This window comes from Lampetra planeri, chromosome 40 (assembly GCF_965212315.1).
Source record: "Lampetra planeri chromosome 40, kcLamPlan1.2.h2, whole genome shotgun sequence".
Classification (NCBI taxonomy): Eukaryota; Metazoa; Chordata; class Hyperoartia; order Petromyzontiformes; family Petromyzontidae; genus Lampetra; species Lampetra planeri.
In genome coordinates this window covers 9,199,975-9,221,150 of record NC_136146.1, presented here as the reverse complement: position 1 = coordinate 9,221,150, position 21,176 = coordinate 9,199,975, and the positions used below count along the sequence as shown (strand labels likewise).

At 54.6% G+C, this 21,176-nt stretch overlaps 2 protein-coding genes and 1 long non-coding RNA gene across 4 annotated transcripts in view; 2 read left to right on the top strand and 1 right to left on the bottom strand.

The window, feature by feature from the left end:
- LOC144731696 (atrial natriuretic peptide receptor 1-like) overlaps positions 1–4,579 on the top strand; it is a 123,302-nt gene extending 118,723 nt beyond the window's left edge. Inside the window, exons 5-7 of the mRNA XM_078612873.1 lie at positions 1,521–1,612; positions 2,992–3,117; positions 4,144–4,579. Of these exons, the coding sequence (XP_078468999.1) occupies positions 1,521–1,612; positions 2,992–3,117; positions 4,144–4,350 (425 nt within the window). The 3' untranslated portion in view covers positions 4,351–4,579. The remainder of the gene's footprint in view (positions 1–1,520; positions 1,613–2,991; positions 3,118–4,143) is intronic.
- A 1,179-nt stretch (positions 4,580–5,758) lies between these two features.
- Positions 5,759–17,942, bottom strand: LOC144731857 (C-signal-like). 2 transcript variants are annotated; one of them, XM_078613151.1, is made up of 6 exons: positions 17,510–17,937; positions 16,154–16,205; positions 10,159–10,346; positions 9,422–9,583; positions 7,824–7,934; positions 5,759–6,254 (listed from the first exon to the last, which is right to left on the bottom strand). In XM_078613151.1, the coding sequence occupies exons 1-6, from the start codon at positions 17,666–17,668 to the stop codon at positions 6,141–6,143; spliced, it is 786 nt and encodes a 261-aa protein (XP_078469277.1). In that variant the 5' UTR covers positions 17,669–17,937; the 3' UTR covers positions 5,759–6,140. The 2 variants fall into 2 exon arrangements, with proteins under 2 accessions (XP_078469277.1, XP_078469275.1); XM_078613149.1 differs by having other exon boundaries at positions 6,162–7,934; positions 17,510–17,942.
- Positions 15,912–20,804, top strand: LOC144731858 (uncharacterized). The gene is made up of 3 exons (XR_013588016.1): positions 15,912–16,178; positions 17,541–17,716; positions 18,862–20,804. It is a non-coding gene; the product is annotated as an uncharacterized LOC144731858 (long non-coding RNA).
- Positions 20,805–21,176: the final 372 nt, after the last annotated feature.

Here is a 21,176-nt window from a genome sequence, read left to right as displayed (position 1 = left end):
CAGGGGCAGACCGGCCCCATGGCGATGGTAGGAACGAAATTTTACGCCCCCCCGGTAATTCAATGCAGTTTTGATCAATCCTTATTTGAATGGGAATTTTTGCCAGGAAATCAGTCCCCAACAAACAGGGCACCGCGAGGGACCTAGAGATCAACACGGTCCCTGAAGCCGACACCCCCCCGATGGTTATGTTGGCGTCCACCTGGCCCACAATGCCCATACTTCCCCCATTCGCCGCTATGCATGAATCATAAACCGCTCGCACTTTCCCTGGCGGAATGCCCAAAAGATGGAAAAACACCCCAACCCTGTGCCGACACCCTGCAGCCCCGCGCTCGCTCTCATGCACCCTGCCCCCACACGTTTGTCGCTCCACTAAAAATCACAGACACCACACCGAAGTTCACCCACATGCACAGAAATCACACTACACCGATCTTCTGAACTGAAGTTTATTAATGGCGCCTCTAAAGAAAAGCCCTGTGCAGCCTGGAGTAAATATTCTACGAGCAGCGCCTAACCTTTCCTTATTCAATCCCTGAGTGTACCCCCACTCCACTTCTCACCTCGCAGACGCACTCAAGGTGTCGCACGGTCGTTGTGGGAGTCAGAGGGACGATGATCCGAGAGGTCTCTGCCTGGGGTCGCGTCGTAGCGCTCCCTCCTTTTATGCCCTCAAAATCTGACGATCCAGGGTCACGTGGTGTTCCCCTGTGGGGCCAATCGGGCACCTACCTTTTGATTTTAAACCGATGCCCTGCCCCTACCTGGAGCATTACTTTCCGTTACTCCTCGATCAATTGTCTACACACCCGTGTAACAACGTCTTTTCTCCTCTTCATTGTTATACCGTTGTTGGTTGCTGGGCGCTGGCCCAAATCAAATGGCCCAGAACGTTGCATGCTGCCCGCGGCAACAAACAGCGTTCTCCAAGTCGCGGTAGACGATGAGAGTTGACACGTCCCTTGCATTGAGCAAGGTTGAGTTGCCGAGGCAAATGGAAGAGAAGTACAAAGTGGAGCAGTGCGAGGGAAGAATAACAAATACTTGGGATTGGAATATTTATTTAGACTGGAGGAGGAATCCAATGAGCTATGAAGCTCTTTTTTTTAGAGATGTCCAGTCAAAGAAAAGTGAGGTGACCTCCAGTGTGGTGAGTGCGTGGGTCAAAGTGAGTGAATGCGTGGGTGAGTGCATGAGTTAGTGGGTGAGTGCGTGAGTGAGTGGGAATGAGTGAGTGGGTATGTGCATGAGTGGGTGGGTGAGTGGGAGAGTGAGTGGGCGAGTGAGTCGATGAGCGGAGTGGGTGAGATTTCGTGAGCTGCAGTGTGGTAGATGAACTCAGCGTGGTGGAAGAGACAAAATAATCGGTGTGTGGTCGAGGCTGAGTCCTCAATAAATGAAGTCAACCGGCCACCGCCGGCGAGCTAATGGAGCGAGCGGAGTGAATCTGTGAGCACTGGGACCTGACCGTCACGCGAGACGTTGCTCCGGTTTCTCTCCCCCACAATCCTGTTCAGCACAGAAAATCCACATCAGCTCGGCGACCTACGCAGAGCTGTCCAGGGACGAGGCGTACATCATGGAGCCACGTGGGGAGATCCAAGTCAAGGTCTGTGGGCGCACGTGGTGCAGGAGGAGCTCGAGGATTCCGATGCTTCGGAGGCGCCTTTCGAATGCACGTGTGCGACGAGCGGCTACGCGGCCCAGCGGTAGCGCGTTCGCCGGCTCGTAGCAGAAGTCCGCGGTTTAGAATGTGGCAAGCCGCACTGGTTAATATAAAATAATTTTCGGAGCAGTTGTAGTAATACTGCGGCTCTATTCACCATAAAACGCAACGTGCCACCTGCGTTACAGTGGAACGTTAAAGGTGTGGTTTATCTGGTTTACGGTTTAACTGCACACCAAAGATTTGGACATGAATGAATAATGCGTGGATTTTTCCTGAAACTCATATTAATAACAGTTATACATTGTTATTCTTGGAAATGATTATTACAAGGCACGTGCTTAAAACGAACAAATATGTTGCTCCAGGTTGATCCGAAATCCACGCGATCGCCTCTACAGTACAGTAGTTGCCATATCTTTACAATTGTGGGTGGCAGAGTTTGATTGACTTTGATTGGCGTGGCTCTGCTGTCATCCACTTAGTGGGCCAAGTCTTCTGTGCGGGAGCAGGAACGTGTTATTATCACTGGGCACGCACATCGATCGGTCTATCATTAGTATTCGTTCTTAATCAAGAGTATTTTTTTAAGTATACCTATATTAGTGGTATCTGGCATAGAGATCCTCGGAAATGTTTTTCCACGATTTTGAATAATCCGCGGCAAACCTCCCCATCACAGACGCAGATAATTGAGTGCACTCTAGTTTTTATTTTACCAGGTAAGGCTCAATGAGCTATACAGCTCTTTTTCAAAAGCAACCTGGCTATCACACCTGATAGCTCAACGAAGTGCCTTATCAAGTGTCAATTTTTAGCAGCCAAATACTCTAAATGCGTGATGTTGATTCTAAATGGGGAGGGAAAAACTGGAGGACCCAGAGAAACATCCACGTGACCACAAGGAGAGAATATATATGCAGCAGGCGTCAGGGTCGAGATCAAAACCACGACCTCATGCATACTAGGTGAGGGAGTTAACATCTCCTATCCACCATGGCGCCAAACAAGTAGTAGGCCACCGTGTGCAAGCGTCACGGTCCATCCACATTTTTTCAATTTTAGAAAAAGGATCCCGGGATAACACACACAGCAAGCACGGCTCCCCTCTACTGTCACACTGCACCCGTCTGTGAAACACAGCTGATTGGCGAGAGCTGCTGTGCACTAGAAGAACGGCGCAGATGCCAAAATTCACCAACGTTGTTCGTACCCTCCTTGTTGGATGAGCCGGGGGCGCACCGTGCGTGTGGCTGGTGATCGCAGTGTGTGAGACGTGCGGTGTGTGGCGCGTGCGGTGCGGTGTGGCATGGCGTGCGCAGGGCAAGGGCGTCATGAAAACCTACTGGCTGCTCGGCCACCGTGACTACAGCGTGCACAATGACAGCCTCGTGTGCCATTGGCAGCCGCGCACACGCCGGGCCGACTGCGACGCCTCCTCCATCACGGTACCACTGCCTTGCACTTACCTGTGGGTAATGTTAGTGTATGGGCAATGTAAGACAATGAAAAATGTAAGATTATGGCAATGTTAGTCTATAGGCAATCTTCTTCTTCTCTCGTATGGCTGCTGATGTAGATGCAGAGCAACACGACTACACTTGGAGTAGCAGTAGGGGAGTCGAGTAGCATCATCATCATCGCTGCAATATCTCCTTCTTCGTATTTGTGGATCTCGGGGCATTGCGTTGTTATACGTTGTACGGTCTCTGCTCTGGATGACCAGTCGCACCACTACTACTGGAGAGTTCTTAACGTTTCATTTGTGCATCAGGTATCCGCATCTGCCAGGGTTTGTGCAGCAGATGCTCAGCAGCTTCACGGAAGATCAAACCCACGGAGAAACTTCTGCGTTGGGTCTTTCACGGCCAGGCGGTGTTTGTCTGCGAGTTCTTTCGAACTCCATTCAGCTTCCCAGGCTTCATCGGGGGTTGAACTTGCGTTGTTTGAACGTCGACTTTGCTCAGCGGAGCGCCGAGCAAATGCGGCGACAGCGACAACAACTGGCCCGTGCCAGGCTAGGTGCGCTTCAGCATAATAACCAGGATTGGTAATTATCATCCGGCACTCGCGCCGTTTTTGTAGCGAAGGGAGGCGCTGCTTTGCTACACCACTGGGCAGAGTCTGCCGGTCACCATACCCTGGCCAGCCACCAGTGGCTACCCCAAATGCCCATTTTGTCTCAGCAGGCACTTCACCCCCCCCCCCCACCAGCCATGTCTGTCACTCCACACGAAAAAGTAAAAGTATGTTTTACACATCTCATCAGCCACGTGGCCTTCTGGGAGTGCACAATTTCGGAAGCGGCGGCGCCTCAACTGAAATCCCAGGCCAGTTTTGACATTCGCTGTCGCCGCTTCGGTGGCTAGGATTGCTCGAAGCGGTGCCGGTGAACTGCTTAGACATTGACAGGCCTAGGACGCGGGTCTTGGCCAACGATTTAAACCGTCGGCTCTGCCGTCCGCCCCGTCCAGACGATTGCTGAGAAGACGTCACCACTGCCGAGCGGGATCCCCGGACCTCATGCTGACGCGGCCAATCGGGAGCAGCGGCCTCGGACGTCACGTGATCTCGCCGACGAATCAGAAAACGGACGCCAGTCGCCACCCAAAGACGGCGTGACTTTGAACGCAGCACAGCTGCCCGGCCGGGTCAACCACTCTTACTCGCCCGAGGAGTGAGCGTGAGAGAGAGTCGACCACTCGTACTCGATGGGAATTCCCGCAGGTGAGAGTGCGTGGAAGAAGATGAGCGATCGCAGATGGATGTGAAAATATGGGACTTAGTATCAGAGTTATTGTAAATATATCCATATCAGTGTAAAACAAGGGAATGGATTGACCCATAAAGCACCCCTCGTAAGAGTGGGAATGGTTTTTACTGGAAAATAAAGACCCCTCGCGAAGATCATGAAAATGGTACGGCCCATATTCTGTAACTGGTATCAAGGAGAGAGGACTTTTCGAGGGAGACTGAGTGGCCGTGTGTGGGAGAGACGAGATCCATTCTTCAAGGAAGAATCCATTTTGATATGAGCCCACAGATCGGCCCGTGCTATGCTGCGCAGGAGTCAACGATGGGCTGCAGAGGCAGTGGATGAGGTGGTGACACGGCTGAGAGCGTCGTCAGGCGTTGCTATTGGGCCGTGCGAGAGGATCGGCATGGTTGACAGGTCTTCTGGACGCCCGAGATGTCTAAAGATAGCGAGACGGCGCTCCGAAAAGTGAAACTCCAAGGAAGTTGTGCCGCTGCGCTTCTGTGCAGTTTTGCAGCAAGAGCAGTGGAGGGTGCAAAACCCGAGTGTTGATTGCGGTGTCTCGAGTAAATGTACATAGGCGTGTTGAACATCTCTCGTGCACCGAACGTAGCCAACCGTGCTAATCGGATGTGCCAATAGCCCATCTGTTAAACTATCATCTCACGGTGTTCTTGATTCCTGTCGTTAATGCTGGGTTTTTTATGCCCTTCTCACCCACCACGCCCCGAGCCGGTGGCGAGATTTTAACTCCCTCGCCTCGTATTCCGGAGGTCGTGGGTTCGATCCCAACCCTGCTGTGTATTTGGAGTTTGCATGCTGTGTATTTGGAGTTTGCATATCTCTCTCCCCGTGGTCGCGTGCATTTTTCTACAGGTCTTCCGGTTTTTCCTCCACATTTAGAATCAACGTCATGCGTTTAGAGTATTTGGCTGCTGCTATAAATATCCACATGATGATGATAAGTAAACTATTCACTGTTTTATTTTACCAGGTAAGGCCCACTGAGCTGCTATGTAGGGGAAAATTACAAAAATCCACGCGACCACGGGGAGAGACACGCAAACTCCAAATGTACAGCAGGCGTCAGGGTCAGGATCGAACCCACGACCTCCTGCATACCAGGCGAGAAAGTTAACACCTCGTCACCATTGCGCCAGTCACCCCCTCAGTACCCCCACCCCCCGCCCGTGGCCGACTGAGGTAACCTTGTTCTGTACGTGGTGGGAACACGATAATTGCGCACAGATTTCATAACAATGGTGTCCTGGATTCAACCTCATTGGAGACCCACCAATCCCGGCACGCCTCTGCAATCCCACTCCACGTAGGTGTACAATGTTCACATTTATTGCGGGTTTCAGCACAGTCTAGCCGCGTTTTTACAGCCACCAGGATTTAAAGCGAGTTTTAAAAAGTTGCCAGTACGCACGCAGTAAGTGTGCTGCGTAACACTCCATTGCTTGTAATACACGCATTACATATAGGCTACATTATTTATCACTGCGCATTTCGTATGCATTACAGACAGCCTAACGTAATGGTAATGCATTCAAAATGTATGTTAAACGCGGCACGCTGCCGACAAACCCGGCGTTTGCCCGTGAATTTTGCGGTGTTTTTCACCGGCATCCCCCACCGGCGCGCACCGGCCAGCTCCATCAGCCCCGGTGGTGGGCCGCCAGTGGCCCCGGCCCCGGGGGAGGGGGGGCGGCTTCACCAGGCCACGGGTTTGTGCTCGTGGTCGTAGAATCCTCCGTTCTCCTCCGGCGTGAGGGTGGCGAGGACGCGCAGCATCCCCGCGACGCTCTCCTGCGGCGTCAGCGGGGCCTGCGCAACAAACGCGGCGCTCCTCGTCGCCGGCTCCTCCCCGCCCGACCTGGCCGGGAGCTGTCTGCCTGCTCGTTCATCCATCAGACTGTCTTTCAGCCTGTCCATCCGTCTGTCTGCCTGCCCAACTGTCTGCTTGTCTGTCTGCCTGCAAGCCTGTTCATTCATCCATCTGCCTGCCTGCATGACTGTCTGCTCGTCTGCCTGGCTGTGAATCCATCCATCCGTTCGTCTGTCTGATTGTCCATCTGCCACGTTGTGAATCGAATGACACGCAGTGAATGTGAGTCGGCCCGCTGTGGAATTATTTGTTGGAGCGGCTTTGGCCGTGGCCGAGACCGACGATGGACAGCTCCGTATAGAACCCACGTGGGTGCACGAGTCAGGAGCAGGGCAGGATGTCCGCCTCTGCTCGTCTATGTGGTTTTGGGAAAAATCCGAGGCCGACGCGGGGGCATGGGCCGTGCGGGAGTGGGGCTGGAGGTGTCCAAATACATACACCCAATGATTATTATTATCGTCACGGTGGCAAAATGTTCATTACCTCGCCTGGTATGCAGGAGGTCGTCGGTTCGATCCCGACCCCCGACGCCTGCTGTATGCTATATACTGTATTTGGAGTTTACGTGTCTCTCTTTCCCTCCCCGTGGTCGTGTGGATTTTTCTCCAGGTCCTCCGTTTATATTCCTCCACATTTAGAAGCAACATCACGCGTTTACAGTATTGGCTGCTATAAATTTCCACATGATGATAAGCCGCTTCGTCGAGCTATCATTTGCGATAGTCGGGAGTCGCTTCTGAAAAAGAGCCACATGGCACCTCAGTTGGGCCTTACCTGGTAAAATAAAAAAAAATCGTTCAGTTTGATTTTTTATAATTTATCATTATCCTTGTTTCCCAGGAATACCTCACCGAGCCTCGACACTCTTTTTCAAGAAGCTCCTGCCGAATTTTCGCAGTATGGGGTGGCGGCGATGCTGCTGCTGCGTTGTAATCCCAATTGACTAATTTGCAGGTCACTTTTTTACATCATTGGGATGTTTGACCAACAGCAGTTACATTGTGCGGAAGCAACCATCGAGTTCTTGCAAAATAAAGTTTTATTTAATCAGGTCAGGCCCACTGAAAATCGATCTGGCCATAAATGATAGCTCAACGAAGTGGCGGCTTATCATTACGTGGAAATGTTTAGCAGCCAAATTCTCGAAACGCATTTCGAGTCTAAATGTGGAGGGAAAAAAACCGGAGGACGCGGAGAAAATCCACATGACCACGGAGAGAGAGAAACACGCAAACTCCAAATATACAACAAACGTCAGCATCGGGATCGAACCCACGACCTCCTGTATACCAGGCCAGGTAGTTAACATCTTCTAGCCAGCGTGATGAGAGAGAGACTAAAACTCAAAATAAACAGCAGGTGTCAGGGTCGGGATCGAACCCACGACCTCCTGCATACCACGCGAGGTAGTTAACATCTCCTAGCCACCGTTGTGAGCTCACGACGGTGCCGGCGCGGAGCTTTGAGGTTTGCGGCCATCCGGAGCGAGCTCCTGCGAGGGTCCCTACCTCTGGGCCGCCCATGTCCGTCTTGACCCAGCCCGGGTCCACGCTGACCACAAACACCCCCGAGGTCTGCAGGTCACGCAGCAGGCAGCGCGTCACCATGTTGAGGGCGGCCTGGGGGGGGGGCAGGAAAGGGCGGGGGGTAGGGGGTGGTGGGGGAGGGGGCGGGGAGTGAGGAGGGGGGCACAACTGCAGCACGGCTCTGGGCCACCACCTCTCTCTCCCAAGGGTCAGCTGAGTTTGAGTTTGCGTTGAACCACCACCGCTGCTGCTGCACTCTCCCAGACGTCTGTGTGGCCGACGGGTAAACGGCGCTTGGCCAGGAGGGGTAGCGCCTGACCCATCTGCGTTGTTCGTCGTCGTTGTGGTCTCCGCCGCGACGCTGGCGAGCGGTTTTCATGTCGGGGTTATCGAGGGCAGGGAGCGGGCGGGCGAGCGAGCGGTCGTCTTGCCCATTCGGGATTCCGAGTCCGTTTCACTTTTTAAATCACCGTCTTACAACTCATCGATTTATACTTGCAGGCTTTCCCTGTAACTTAAGAATTAAAAAAACAATTCTGTTGTCTGATTGGATTACTCTACAATTATTATTATTCGCTTTTATCATAGTTCTTCAATTCATTGGAATTTCTAGAGTCATTGATATTGTTATTGTAAACTTTCTATTACGCTCAGATTGTATCTGAGCTGCTGTACATTTCCACGTGATCGTGAGCCACTTCGTTGAGCTACCAATTGTGACCAGGTCGCTTCCGAAAAGGAGCTATGCAGCAGCTGAGTGGGGCCTCACCTGGTACAAGACAAAACTTGTTTAGTAAATGGTTTAATAGGGTGACTGCAGGGCTGACAAGCAAACAAGGATTTGTGTCAAAGCTTGGGCAATGAAGGGCATGAGGTGTGGGGCTCGATTGTCAGAACTGGACGAACCGGGTGTCAGGAATCTCAGAAATGTAGTCCCTCGTGAGCAGATCGGATCAGTGGGGATGGCAATACCTCCTGTCTGGGTTTGACCCAGATTTGAGCGGACAGTTGGGGAATCGGCACCTGTGCTCGTTGGTGTGGTACCGGGCGTTGTTGCGTTTGTATACACGTTCAACCGCGTAACAGCAGACAGCTCGGATAATTAATCTGGGTGAGGGATTGGCTCTCCCGAGGCGGATCACACTCCAGGCTGGCACTGCATCACGCGCGTCCACGCGCGTGAACACTCTGCACGCACACATGCCCCTAACAAACACCCAGTGTATGGTACACACCTGCGCTCGCGCACGGAGCAGAGTGTTCACAGCACACGACCGCATTGTGCGCACACAAAGACAAAGATCCCCAGTTAAACTTCAATAGACTGTTGAGGAAAGCGCTGTTAGTGAGAAGCACACGAAGCAGTGGGTGGCCGCCACCACACCCCGCTGCCTTTGTCTCCATTCGTGGCGATATTTACACACCGCACCAGGCACTCGTTTGAGTCGAGCTAGGTAAGGTCCGGGGACCGGTTCAAATATTCGTGAGAGGGGATCGAACTCGGCTGGATGGGTTCGTACCGTGGCGCACTAAGCGCTTACGCCACCGCTCCCCGCGCTCATGGGCGTTGTGCGGCGCACCTTGGCAGCCGGGTAGGAGTAGCCCCACTCGCCCGTGGGCGCCAACGCAGCGAAGTGCAGCGAGCCCATCATGGACGAGATGTTGACGACGATGGCGCGACCCCAGCCCAGCAGCTCGGCCTTGTTCCGCTCAGCGGCGATGCGCAGCTGTGGGAGCAGGGCCTGGTCGGGTGGGGGGGGTGGAGGTGAGTGAACGTGCGACGCTGGGAAGCCGCCCGTGAGGAGCTCGGCCCTGTCCCCCTCCGGTGCGTGAAGCCGGTGCACGGCACCCGGGCAGCAGCGTGGCCGGCTGTCGACAAACTACATTTCTTGGCAAATTGAAGGACCTCAATCGTAGAGTCGATCCTCATTCTTCTACTCAAAAACTGACCTAGCCGATGGATTTGCTTCCGACTGCCCTTCGTCGGCGCCATTCGCACGCGGCTCGCGAACGCTGCTCGAGAATTCGCAACGCCGCGCACAGCCGTTCCATGCGGAGACGCTGGGAACCGCAGAGAAAAGCGAGGAAAAAGGCAGCCGGAACCGGCGATAAACATTTGAAATAAAAATATCAGCTTGTAACGCGCGCAGCGTTCGCCCGTTAACGTGGAGCGAAATCGACTTGAAGAGAGGTGAAGAGGAACCACAGGCGGAGCGGGAAGGCACCAACGCCGCAAGCTGGCGCCAACAATTGCCCAAGTTCTGCAGTCCTCCATATCGCATGGTCGGTGTTCTCGCGGTAGGTGCGGACGCTGCACCTGCGTGATCATGAGCGGCGCCACCACATCCACGTTGTAGTTGCGCGTCATGTCCTCGGCCTTGACGCTTCCCAGCGGGGCCATCAGCTCCACGCCCGCATTGTTGATGAGCACGTTCAACCCCTCCCCTGCCAAGGCCTTCTCCACGGCGAGCGCCAGAGCGGCCACACTCTCCTGCGAAGTCACCTCTCCAGGGGCAGAGGGGGTCACGGAGGCGAGGGCACGAGGGGATGAGAGGGGACGCCTGTGCATCTGCACGACCGCCCACCTCCGTGTGTGTACCGTAATTGTTCACAGTGGCCACTCCGGCTCACATATACACTGTGACACACACACACTGTGACACACACACTGACACGCACACACTGTGACACACACACTGTGACACACACACTGTGACACACACACTGTGACACACACACTGTGACACTGTGACACACTGTGACACACACACTGACACTGTGACACAACAACAACAACAACAACCGCCATTCGCCACTAAGTGGCGTTGATGTCACCACGACGCTTGTGCCAGGCCATGTGCACCTTGAGGCCACGTGAAGTGTCGAACGCCCGCTGGCAGGGGGTCACGGGGCAGACCCAGGTGCCACGGGTCGACTGACCGAGATGACCGAGATGACTGGCTGATGCACCACCTGTGCCCCCTACTGTACCAACTTGCTGTGCTTTAGCCACCCGGCACTCCGCTCGTTGTTGTGAGCGTCGCTCCTCCGCCCTCCGTTGTTGTTGGAGGGCGACTGCCTCCAACTGCCCAGTAGCGTCCTTCACGAGCCTCCTCCACAGAGGCCGATCTTGACACCGCTGGTACCAGTCATCGGCAAGTCCACTCAGCTCCACGTCCTCCTGTACCACATCACTCCATCTCTTCTCTAGCCCGTGCCGCGCCCGTTTAGCCCCCTCGATCCGGCCGAACAAAAGCTGTTTAGGAATGCGGTGGCTGGGCATGCGGGCTCCATGACCCAGCCAACGCAGCCTTGCCTGCCGGAGGAGCTCACCGATGGGACTTTGCCCAGATCTTTCAAGGATTTGTGAGCTCCTCACACAATCCAGCCTGGTTAAACCCAGGATGGATCGTAGGCAGGCCAGCCTAAATGTTTCCAAACGGCGAAAATGCTCCATTAGAGGGGTCCACGTTTCACAAGCGTAGAAAAGGGAGGGAATGACTGTGGCCGAGAAGACCTGAAGCTTCGTGCGGAGCGACAGTCCAGGTAGCTTCCACACAGCGTCAATCAACCGATGAAAAGATATTGCCGCTTGACTGATTCGGAGTGAGACCTCTGCTGTTAAACTGGAGCCGGTCATAAGCACACTGCCCAGGTATGGGAAACTCTCCACTCTCTCCACTACTGCCCCATCACCAATTGGGAGTTGTGGGAGTGGAGTGTCCGATGGTACAAAATACCCAGGCAGGTGCTTAGTTTTGGTGGGGCTGATGGTAAGGCCCCACCTCTTAGTGGCACGCTCCGGTCTCAGCAGCAGCGTCTCCAACTCCTCTTCTGAATGAGCAGCTATTACCAAATCATCGGTATACATAACGTGGTTGACCAATAGGGAGCCATCCCTTGATCGCACCCGGGCGTCGATCAGCCTCCCATTATATCTGTACCAAATGGAAATTCCCCCAGTACAGCTATTGAAGGCTTCACGAACTACGCAGTCAAAATAGATGTTAAATAATGTGGGAGCCAGAGGACATCCCTGTCGCACCCCAAGGTGTACAGGGAAAGGCTCTGACTCCCAGCCACGTAGTTTTACCCGGGCCCGCTCACCATCATGAAGGTCCTTAATGATCGTGAGCAGAGGGTCAGGGATTCCGAAAGCACGAAGAACAACCCAGAGCCCAGGCCTACTGATGGTATCATAGGCATTGACCAGGTCAATAAAGCAGAGATGTAGGTCTTGTTGGAATTCCCTATATCTCTGCTGTAGCAGACGGACAGAAAATATGGCATTTGTACAGGACCACCTTTTACTGAAACCGCATTGGGGCTCCGCAAACCTCTCCTCAGCGTGCCTAGCAAGACGATGTTGAACAATCCTTACCAGAACCTTTCCCGGCACACTGAGGAGTGAGATGCCCCTGTAGTTGTTTCAGTCTGTGCGGTCCCCCTTCTTAAAGAGGGGGACCACCAGGGCATCCTTCCAATTCTGCGGAACCCGTCCAGTGGCCCAGACTGTTGTTATGATGTCATATAGGGCAGTCTGTGCACAAACGCCACCCTCCCTCAGCATTTCGCTTGGGAGATCATCTCTGCCCGGAGCCTTTTCCTGGTCTCAGACTCTGGATCGCCTGCAGTACTTCCTCAACAGATGGCACCTCAGCCAGCCAATCACAGGGGGTGACCTCTTCCAATATTTGAGGCACCGCAGCCTCAGCAGGGTTATCCCCACTTTGTGCCATGATGTTTTCCTGGCTGAGGGATTTCCCCTCCCCCAGGACCTCACAGAAATGCTCAGCAAATCTGCAAACCTGTTCCTGGGGGTCGGAGATTGGATCACCGTTTTTCCCCTAATGATGGTAATAGGTGTGGTGCTGCAGGTTACCTTTTTGATGGAGTTAAATAGTGATTTGTGATCGCGGGCCACTGAGGCAGACTCTATCTCCTCAGCAACCCACGACCACCACCCATCCTTGCAGCGCCTTACGGCTCTCCGAACCTCCGAGCGAAGGCTGCGGTAAACCTCATTCTCTGACGTGGGATGCTGTAGCCGATGAGAGTGGGCCTGTCGCTTTTTTTCAACTAACCTGAACACCTCCTCTGTCAGCCAGGGTTTCTGGGGAGGTCTGGACCGTGTACCCAAAGCAGCCATTGCCGCTGCATGAGTCACAGTCCTAAACCTCGCCCATTTACCCTCGACATCAGGAGGAGTGGGGGACAATGCCAACCCCAGCTGCAAGCGATGATGACATTCTCGCTTGCAACTTTCATCAGCTGAGACCAGGCCACTTTAGGTTGGAATGGGGTCCTGGGTGTACACCCACCACCGGAGTGGAAGAATGGCAGGCGCATCTTACAGATGACTAGTCGATGGTCAGAGGGCAGATCAGCTCCACGGTAGGTCCTGGTGTCAAGGACATGGGCTCGCATCCGCTGGTCCGTCACTATGTAGTCCAGCAGATGTTTTTGCTTGGACCCGGCATGCATCCATGATGTGTGTGGATGCGCCGATGCCGGAAGAGCGTGTTGGTAATTACAAGCCCATGGGCTGCACAAAAATCTAGCAGCCTCCTACCGTTGTTATTGAGCTGATCTGGCCCATGCCTTCCAGTCACTCCAGACCAGGTGCCAGCATCATGACCAACTCGGGAATTGAAGTCACCCAACAAGATGACTCTGTCCCGAGTGGCCACTTTAGCCAGCACCTGTGACAGGAGGTCATAGAAGGCATCTGACTCATCGGCTTTGCCTGCATCCCTCCAAGGATGTTCGTCTTCGGTGGGGGCATAAGTAACCACGACCACCACTCCTCGCCTCCGGTTGATGGGAAGGCGAGCCCAAAGTATCCTGGGGCTTACAGCTTCCCACACCTCACCGCCACGCTCCCACGCCCTCTTCATTATTTTGTTCAAAAGAAGAGCCACACCCTGTTGTTTGGCAGTCCCCTGCCCCGAGTAGAGGAGAGTCCACCCCTCATGGTGGCAGGAGCCAGAACCGGTCCACCGGACCTCCTGAATGCCAGAGATCCAGGTGGTACCGGTCCAGCTCCCGACAAAGGAGTAGCAGCCTTTCCTCCACAGTGAGCGTTCGAACATTCCATGTGGCCATCTGTAGTGGCTTTTCGTTGTTTCTGGAGGAGCCCCGAGGGTGAAGATTCAATCTCCTGGCTCCGCCAATTGGGGTTTGGCCAGGAGACGTCATAGACGTTTGTCCCCCCGAGGCCTCCGGCACAAGCTTATTTGTTACAGATTTATGTTTAATTCGTAGTTTCGTGGTAATAAATTGAGGGTGGAGGGGTTACCAGCCCCTTGCACCCGTCCAGAGCCCCCGTTTAGCCACTGTGGTGGTCACAGACGCCATGAGGGGAGAGGCCAATGAGGCATTGGCCCTCCCCCCACAGCACTGTCCACGACACTGTTGCCCGTCCGGCACCGCGAGGAGGTAGGAGGTTGTCTTCCTGGACTACACACACTGTGACACACAGTGTGTGTAGTCACACACACACACTGTGTGACACACACACTGTGACACTGTGACACACACACTGTGACACACAGTGACACACTGTGACACACTGTGACACACACACTGACACACACACACTGTGACATTGTGACACATACTAACACAGTGACACACTGTGACATACTGTGACACACTGTGACACACACTGTGAAACAGTGACACACTGTGACACACTGTGAAACAGTGACACTGTGACACACACACTGTGACACAGTGACACTGTGACACACACACTGACACAGTGACACACTGTGACACACACACTGTGACACACACTGTGACACACACACACACTGTGTCACACATACACACACTGTGTCACACACACACACACTGTGACACACACTGTGACACACACACACACTGTGACACACACACACTGTGACACACACACTGTGACACACGCACACACTGTGACACACACACTGTGACACACACTGTGACACACACACACACTGTGACACAGTGACACACTGTGACACACACACTGTGACACACACACTGTGACACACACTGTGACACACACACACTGTGACACACTGTGACACACACACTGTGACACACACACACACACACTGTGACACACTGTGACACACACACTGACACACACACTGTGACACACACTGTGACACACTGTGACACTGTGACACACACACTGTGACACAATGACACACTGTGACACACACACTGTGACACACTGAACGAGACAGAAGCACGGCTGATGCAGCGGGACAAAAGGGTTCACTCGCAGCGCTCGGGGAATCGCCACGCGGGCGTCTCGCGGACAGAGCCACCCGGGCCGGGAGAGGGTCAGAGGGGGGCCCACGGAGATTCCCAGAGGTAATGGGGAGTAGAAAGACGCGGGCCGCGCCTTGCACTGAATCTCGCCGAGGCTCTTTGAACCTCGCTGGGGTTTCTTTGGGCCACATTCCCGTGCCGTGTCCGGGCAGCCTCGCGACTGCGAGCGCGGCGCGACTGATATCGCAGCCTCACGACATCCAAGGGCACGAGAGAGAGACGGGGAGGGGGACGTTTCTCGCGCTCGCTCGCATGGACATCTGTGAAAGAAGACGCTGGCAGGAGCCATCTTCAGCACGAGTCTTGAGCCTCAACTGCGAGGCTTTTCCCGGTTGTCACCACGTACAACGGTGGTGACAATGCGTCTCAGGCTCAGGGGTGACTGTGGCAGGCGAGAAGGCTCCAGACGCCCCCCCCCCCGACCAATCCCACTCCCTCCGCCCCTACTGGACGTCTGCAAAAAAAGCTTCATCGCTCATCAGATTCCTCCTGCAGTCTAAATAAAAATTCTGATAAAAAAAAGACCGGTGGCCAAACACGCTGGACGTGACCGCCCAGGGCTCCCGGGGAAAGCTTCTCTCGAGTCTCAGGGCTCGACTTCAATAGGGTCCTGGCCCAAGGGTTACGCAATAACGGCCAATGCCGCTGCTGGTAATTTTTTTTTAGCATTGGGATGTTTGGCCAATGGAAGTTGCAATGTGCGTTATCTTTATCTGTGGAGGGAGGGGGAAACAAACCGGGGAACGCAGAGGAAACCCACGCAGAACGGGGGTGGGGAACAGACGCGAACTCCACACGGAAAGTCGCCCACGTTGAACATCCAACTTAGGAGTTGAGAGACAAGAACGTTACCCCTGCACGGTGGAAGATACGCAGAGGAGTGAGAGGGGGACACCGGGGAGACACGCTGAGGAGTGAGAGGGACACCAAGAAGTCACGCGGACACTGCAGCGTGAGAGACGACACCGAGGAGTTGCGGCGTCTCGCCTCACCGAGCTGCAGCATCGTGAGCTGGGGGTGAGCGCTCGCCAGCTCCCGCAGCGCCTGGGACCCGGAGAGAGAGCAGGGCCCGTCCAGTGGCAGCGAGTACACCACCAACACGCAACCAGGCAATCACGAAACCACACAACCAGGCAACCACGAAACCACAACCACACAACCAGGCAACCACACAACCAGGCAACCACGCAACCAGGTAACCACGAAACCACACAACTAGGCAACCACGCAACCACACAACAGCACAACCACGCAACCAGGCAACCACGCAACCACGAAACAACACAACCACACAACCAGGCAACTACGAAACCACACAACCAGGCAACTACGAAACCACACAACCACACAACCAGGTAACCACGCAACCACACAACCAGGTAACCACGAAACCACACAACCAGCCAACCACGCAACCACACAACCAGGTAACCACGAAACCACACAACTAGGCAACCACGAAACCACGCAACCAGGCAACCACGCAACCAGGCAACCACGCAACCAGGCAAGCACGCAATCAGGCAAGCACGAAACCACACAACCACACAACCATGTAACCATGCAAACAGGCAACCACACACCCGTGCATCCACGCGACCACACTACACTTCAGTTGAACAAAGACGGTCACATCGCGCGCTTTCAAATAGGCTTGTGGCCGTCTGGAAAGCTCTTCCTTCCGATATTAGGAAGCCACTGGGGCTATGCACCTTTAAATCATCAACTAGATAAAAAAAAACTCTTTGGAACACTTTTTTGTGTTTAGTTTGTTGTCCTTCCCCCGCACTTCTGATTAGCACGATTGGCTACGTACGGTGCGAAGGAAGTTCAACACACGTACACACAACCGTATCACCAGACAACCACTCACCCAGGCAACCACACAACCACGTGGCCACCACTTCCTCCACCACTACCTTCTCTGTCATCACCACCTCCACAACCACCGCATCAACCTCAACCGCCTCCACCACCGCTACGAGCACCTATGAAGGCCGGCACGGCACACAAAGGCGTGGGGTGGTCAGCACCACGCCCGGGAGCCTTTGTCTCCCCAGTGGCGATGGTTACACACCACACCAGGTACTCATTTGAGGCTGAGTCGACCTAGGAGAGGTCCAGGACCGGTTCGTATAATCGTCACTGGTGCTTGCCATGAGCGGGAATCGAACCAGGGTCACCAGGTTCGTAGCGCTAACCGCTACACCACCGCTCCTCACAAAGATCCCCCTACAGCCTTCACAGACTGTTGGGGCAAGTTCTGTGAGCCAGAACGGGTATCGTAGCGCAGCGCGCTAAGCACCACCCGCTCCCCCTACGATCACCACCACCGTCACCACCGTCACCTGCGCGCCGGCCCCGTCGGGGTCCCTGCAGGTGGCGAGCACGCGGGGGCCGGGGTCAGCAGCGCCCTGCGGCAGCGGCAGCAGCAGCAGCTGGCGCACGAGCTCCAGCCCCAGACCCCGGTTCGCTCCCGTCACCAGCACGGAGCGCGGCGTCGCCATGGGGTCGCGAGACGAGAGAGAGGTTCGGGGTTGAGAGGAGTGAGAAAGGTGAGAGAGGGGACGTGATAGTGTGTGAGAAGTGTAAGTGAGGTGGGAGAGGCAGTGAGCGAAGAGAACAGAGAGAGGAGGTGGGGGAGGCGACGATAAAAGAGCGAGGGGAGTTTGCCGGGAGGAGGTGGAGGCGCTCCTCTCGCAAAGACGCCGCCACCGCCTCTTGAAGTGCAACGCCTCCCTCCCTCCAGCCTCCCCATTGTTGCAGCAAATAGCAGCAGCAATCGCTGCTGCTGACGGATTGCCAGCACACATTCAACCGGCACATTTAACTTTCACATTTAACAGACACATCCAAACGTCACACTCAACTGTTGCACTCAACTGCCGCAATCAACCGTAACATTCAACCGATACATCTGTAGTGAGTCCAACTGAGTCACAGACGTTAACTTGGGAGCAACACTTTATTAACACAACAACACGAACATAACACAATCTACACTCGGGTCTCGAATGCCCATCTAACCACGCTACCGCAGAACTAAACACGGTTCGCTATCCCGGTCTGGACCATAAGCTGGGTCCCGGACCGCGTGGCTAGAGGCTTCTTCTCCCCGACGTGGATCTTCGAACTTAAAGAACGCCGGGAGCTCCTCACGGAGCTCTCGTTATATGCCCCCGGGCTGGGGCTGGCTCCGCCCTTAGCCCCGCCCACCTTCCAGGCTCCTCGAGCCCCTTCTCGAATGTTCCTGAGAGCTCTTCGGGACCACGTGACCGCCCCTCGGCCCCCGTCCACCGGTGGCCCCCCTCCATTATCGTCCGGTCACGTGACAACAGGTCAGCCAGAGCGGCATGCCCCAGAGTAACCCTGGCTGGCTGACGTTCGCAAGTCCCGGCACCACACAGTGACAATTACAGTCACTACACATCCAACTGTCACATTCAACTGTCGCGTGCTCAATGGGGATGGCCGGCACGGCGGGTGCTGTTGTGTTCACACAGCCACACGGAGCCAGGCGAGAGTCGCAATCGGGCTGCTCCACGGGGTTGAGGGCCTCCAAATCGTTCCGCTCAAGAGGCACGGATCCCAGACCTTGCCTCCCACCCGAGCGAGCTCCTTGCAGCGTTGCGCTCGTGTTCAACGACAATGTGGCTGACAGGATGAGTAAAGAACGTCGTCATGTCTTGTGGTTCCTTAGGCTGGACGCCCAGACGAGAGCGACGAAGAAGACCCCACGTGCCCCGATCGTCGGGGGGCCCTTGGGCTGGATCGCGTCGATGCAACAGCGCCCCTGTGGCCCTCCGCCGTGCAACTGCGACACAACTCGATTGCAACGCAGTTGCAGGGTTAACCCCGGGATGCTGCGCACGGTTTTAAGGTTTCCATAGGTCGGTGTGTGTGTACAATACGCAAGGTATTTGTTTTGTAAGAATAGGTTTTACCCTTTCTGGCAATAAAACAGTTGTGTTAAGATGTTCAAACACCAAACAGAAACCTTTTACAAAGAATCATGTCTGCATTGACCACACATACTTGTGATGAGTATTAAAACCAAAACATGCTCTGGTAGTATATGCATTGTCTTTTAAACTGATTGGTCCACACCAGAGACAGCTTTCTTTAGAGCAGAGTCTCAAACAGTGTTAGACAAGAGAACGCCAAAAGGCGAACAGCACAAAGACAATGCACTACCAGGGCATTCATAGCTCGGGTTTGAGCAGCTATAACATCTTAACACAACTGTTGTATTGCCAGAAAAGGGTAAAACCTATTCTTATACTTTTATACTGGTGTAGTAACGCTTATGACTCGTTCACACCGGAGTTGGAGGCACACTTGTTTATTTAACACCACACGTTGTGACATACACACTGAGGGGGTATCGGCCCCCTCACCCGTCTATCTGAGGACACACCTCTAGGCTAACCCTAGCCTGCCTCTGAGTCCTCCTCTAATGGGCTAGGGGAGGCTATCTTGGCCCGACACTGGTCAGTCGGGCCCGGTACCCAGAGTCCAGACCAGCACTGGCTCTGGCTCTGGTACCACGCCACTGGCTCGAGCCTGCGCGGTCCTGATAAGGACGGCGTGCCAGGGGGAGACCAGGGCTCTATCTAGGACGTCTTCCGTCTCCTCTTCTTAGCTAACACAACACTCCCGAGCCCCTCGATACATTCCCCTTTTATACCCAACCCCTCCCTGAGGGGTGGGGCCCCGGGGGATCATAATGACCGAATCGACCCCCCAGGGTGTCTGGCGCGGACGTCGCAGAGGGCACCTGCTCGTGCACACATGTAGCCCCGCCTACTGTGTTTGTTTACCATAGGCTGCCATGCATAACGGGCTCTCTCTCTAACACCCCTACATCACTCCCCCCCGCATAGCATGCAGCCGTCCCGGCTGCCAACATACAAAAATTTGACAATAAAGGTGCCTTCACCCCCTGACCGCGCGTGTGCCTCACTATTTTTGAACAATAACAGGAACCAGAACAAGAACGCAACAGCAAGATGAGAAAACAACCCGTCGCACCCCCCCCGAATAAATACGAATTCCGTAAAAAAAACAGCCTATATACAATCAGCAGGGAACCCACCACGCACACACAACACACGGTGAAGCCAACATATGTACATCCGAGGAGTGGGGAACACACCACCCACACAACATCCAATGAACACAACAGCTATGTACACATTTTCCGGCCTCACAACAGTTTGCGCATTTTAGCGCGCGTCCTTGCAGCGGGCCCCTCACACGGGGTAACCGCGTGTGGCGGACCATCAGGTGGCAATTGTCCGTCTTGGGGTGAGCATTCATCCGACTCCGCGTGACCCTCGGTATCCGCAGGAGGGGTGATTGGGCGTGAGCCCGTCACTCCTGATGCACCTGAAGGTGGCACAGCCGGCAAGGCATTAGGTGAGAGCGACGGAGACGGACCCAGCGAGTCGGCCGACCCCCCACATGCTTGGCCACGCGCGTGTGAAGTGTGATTGTGTACCGCAGAGAAGGGTTTTAACCTAGAGGGGTGCACGAACCATCGCCGCTTCCCCCACTTGATGCGCACGCACTGCGGTCGTAACACCTCCACCACTTCCACAGGGCCCCGCCACGGCCGCACCAGTTTAGAGGAGGTTGCCAGTGGCACCTGGGGGCAGTGCAGCCATGCCTTGTCCCCCGGCTTCCACTGCAGCATGTGCGCTCGACTCAATCTGAGGCGCTCATTCGCCTTCTGACGGAGGTCAGAGTTTTGCATTGCAGCATCCCGTGCCTCGGTCAATTTGTCCAGATTAAATTTAACGTGGTCAGCCAGATTAGTTTTTCCCTGCGGCACGGGGATCTGCAACTGGGCACGAACAGGCGGGTCTGGTTCTCGGCCGTACATGAGGTAAAAGGGAGAAAACCCCGTAGCTGCATGGGGTGCCATCCGGTACGCCGCCAAGACCCCCTGAATTTGTAGGTCCCAATCCGTTTGCGAGTCCGAAACTTGTTGTGATAACATGGACGTGATGGTGC

Excerpts from the sequence above, each read along its gene's own strand:
- LOC144731857 (XM_078613149.1), bottom strand. The coding sequence starts at position 17,668 with ATGGCGACGCCGCGCTCCGTGCTGGTGACGGGAGCGAACCGGGGTCTG. Across the intron at positions 16,206-17,509 it reads CCGACGGGGCCGGCGCGCAG|GCGCTGCGGGAGCTGGCGAG; the intron begins GTGACGGTGGTG and ends TCCGGGTCCCAG. Across the intron at positions 9,584-10,158 it reads CGCCGCTCATGATCACGCAG|GCCCTGCTCCCACAGCTGCG; the intron begins GTGCAGCGTCCG and ends CCACCCGACCAG.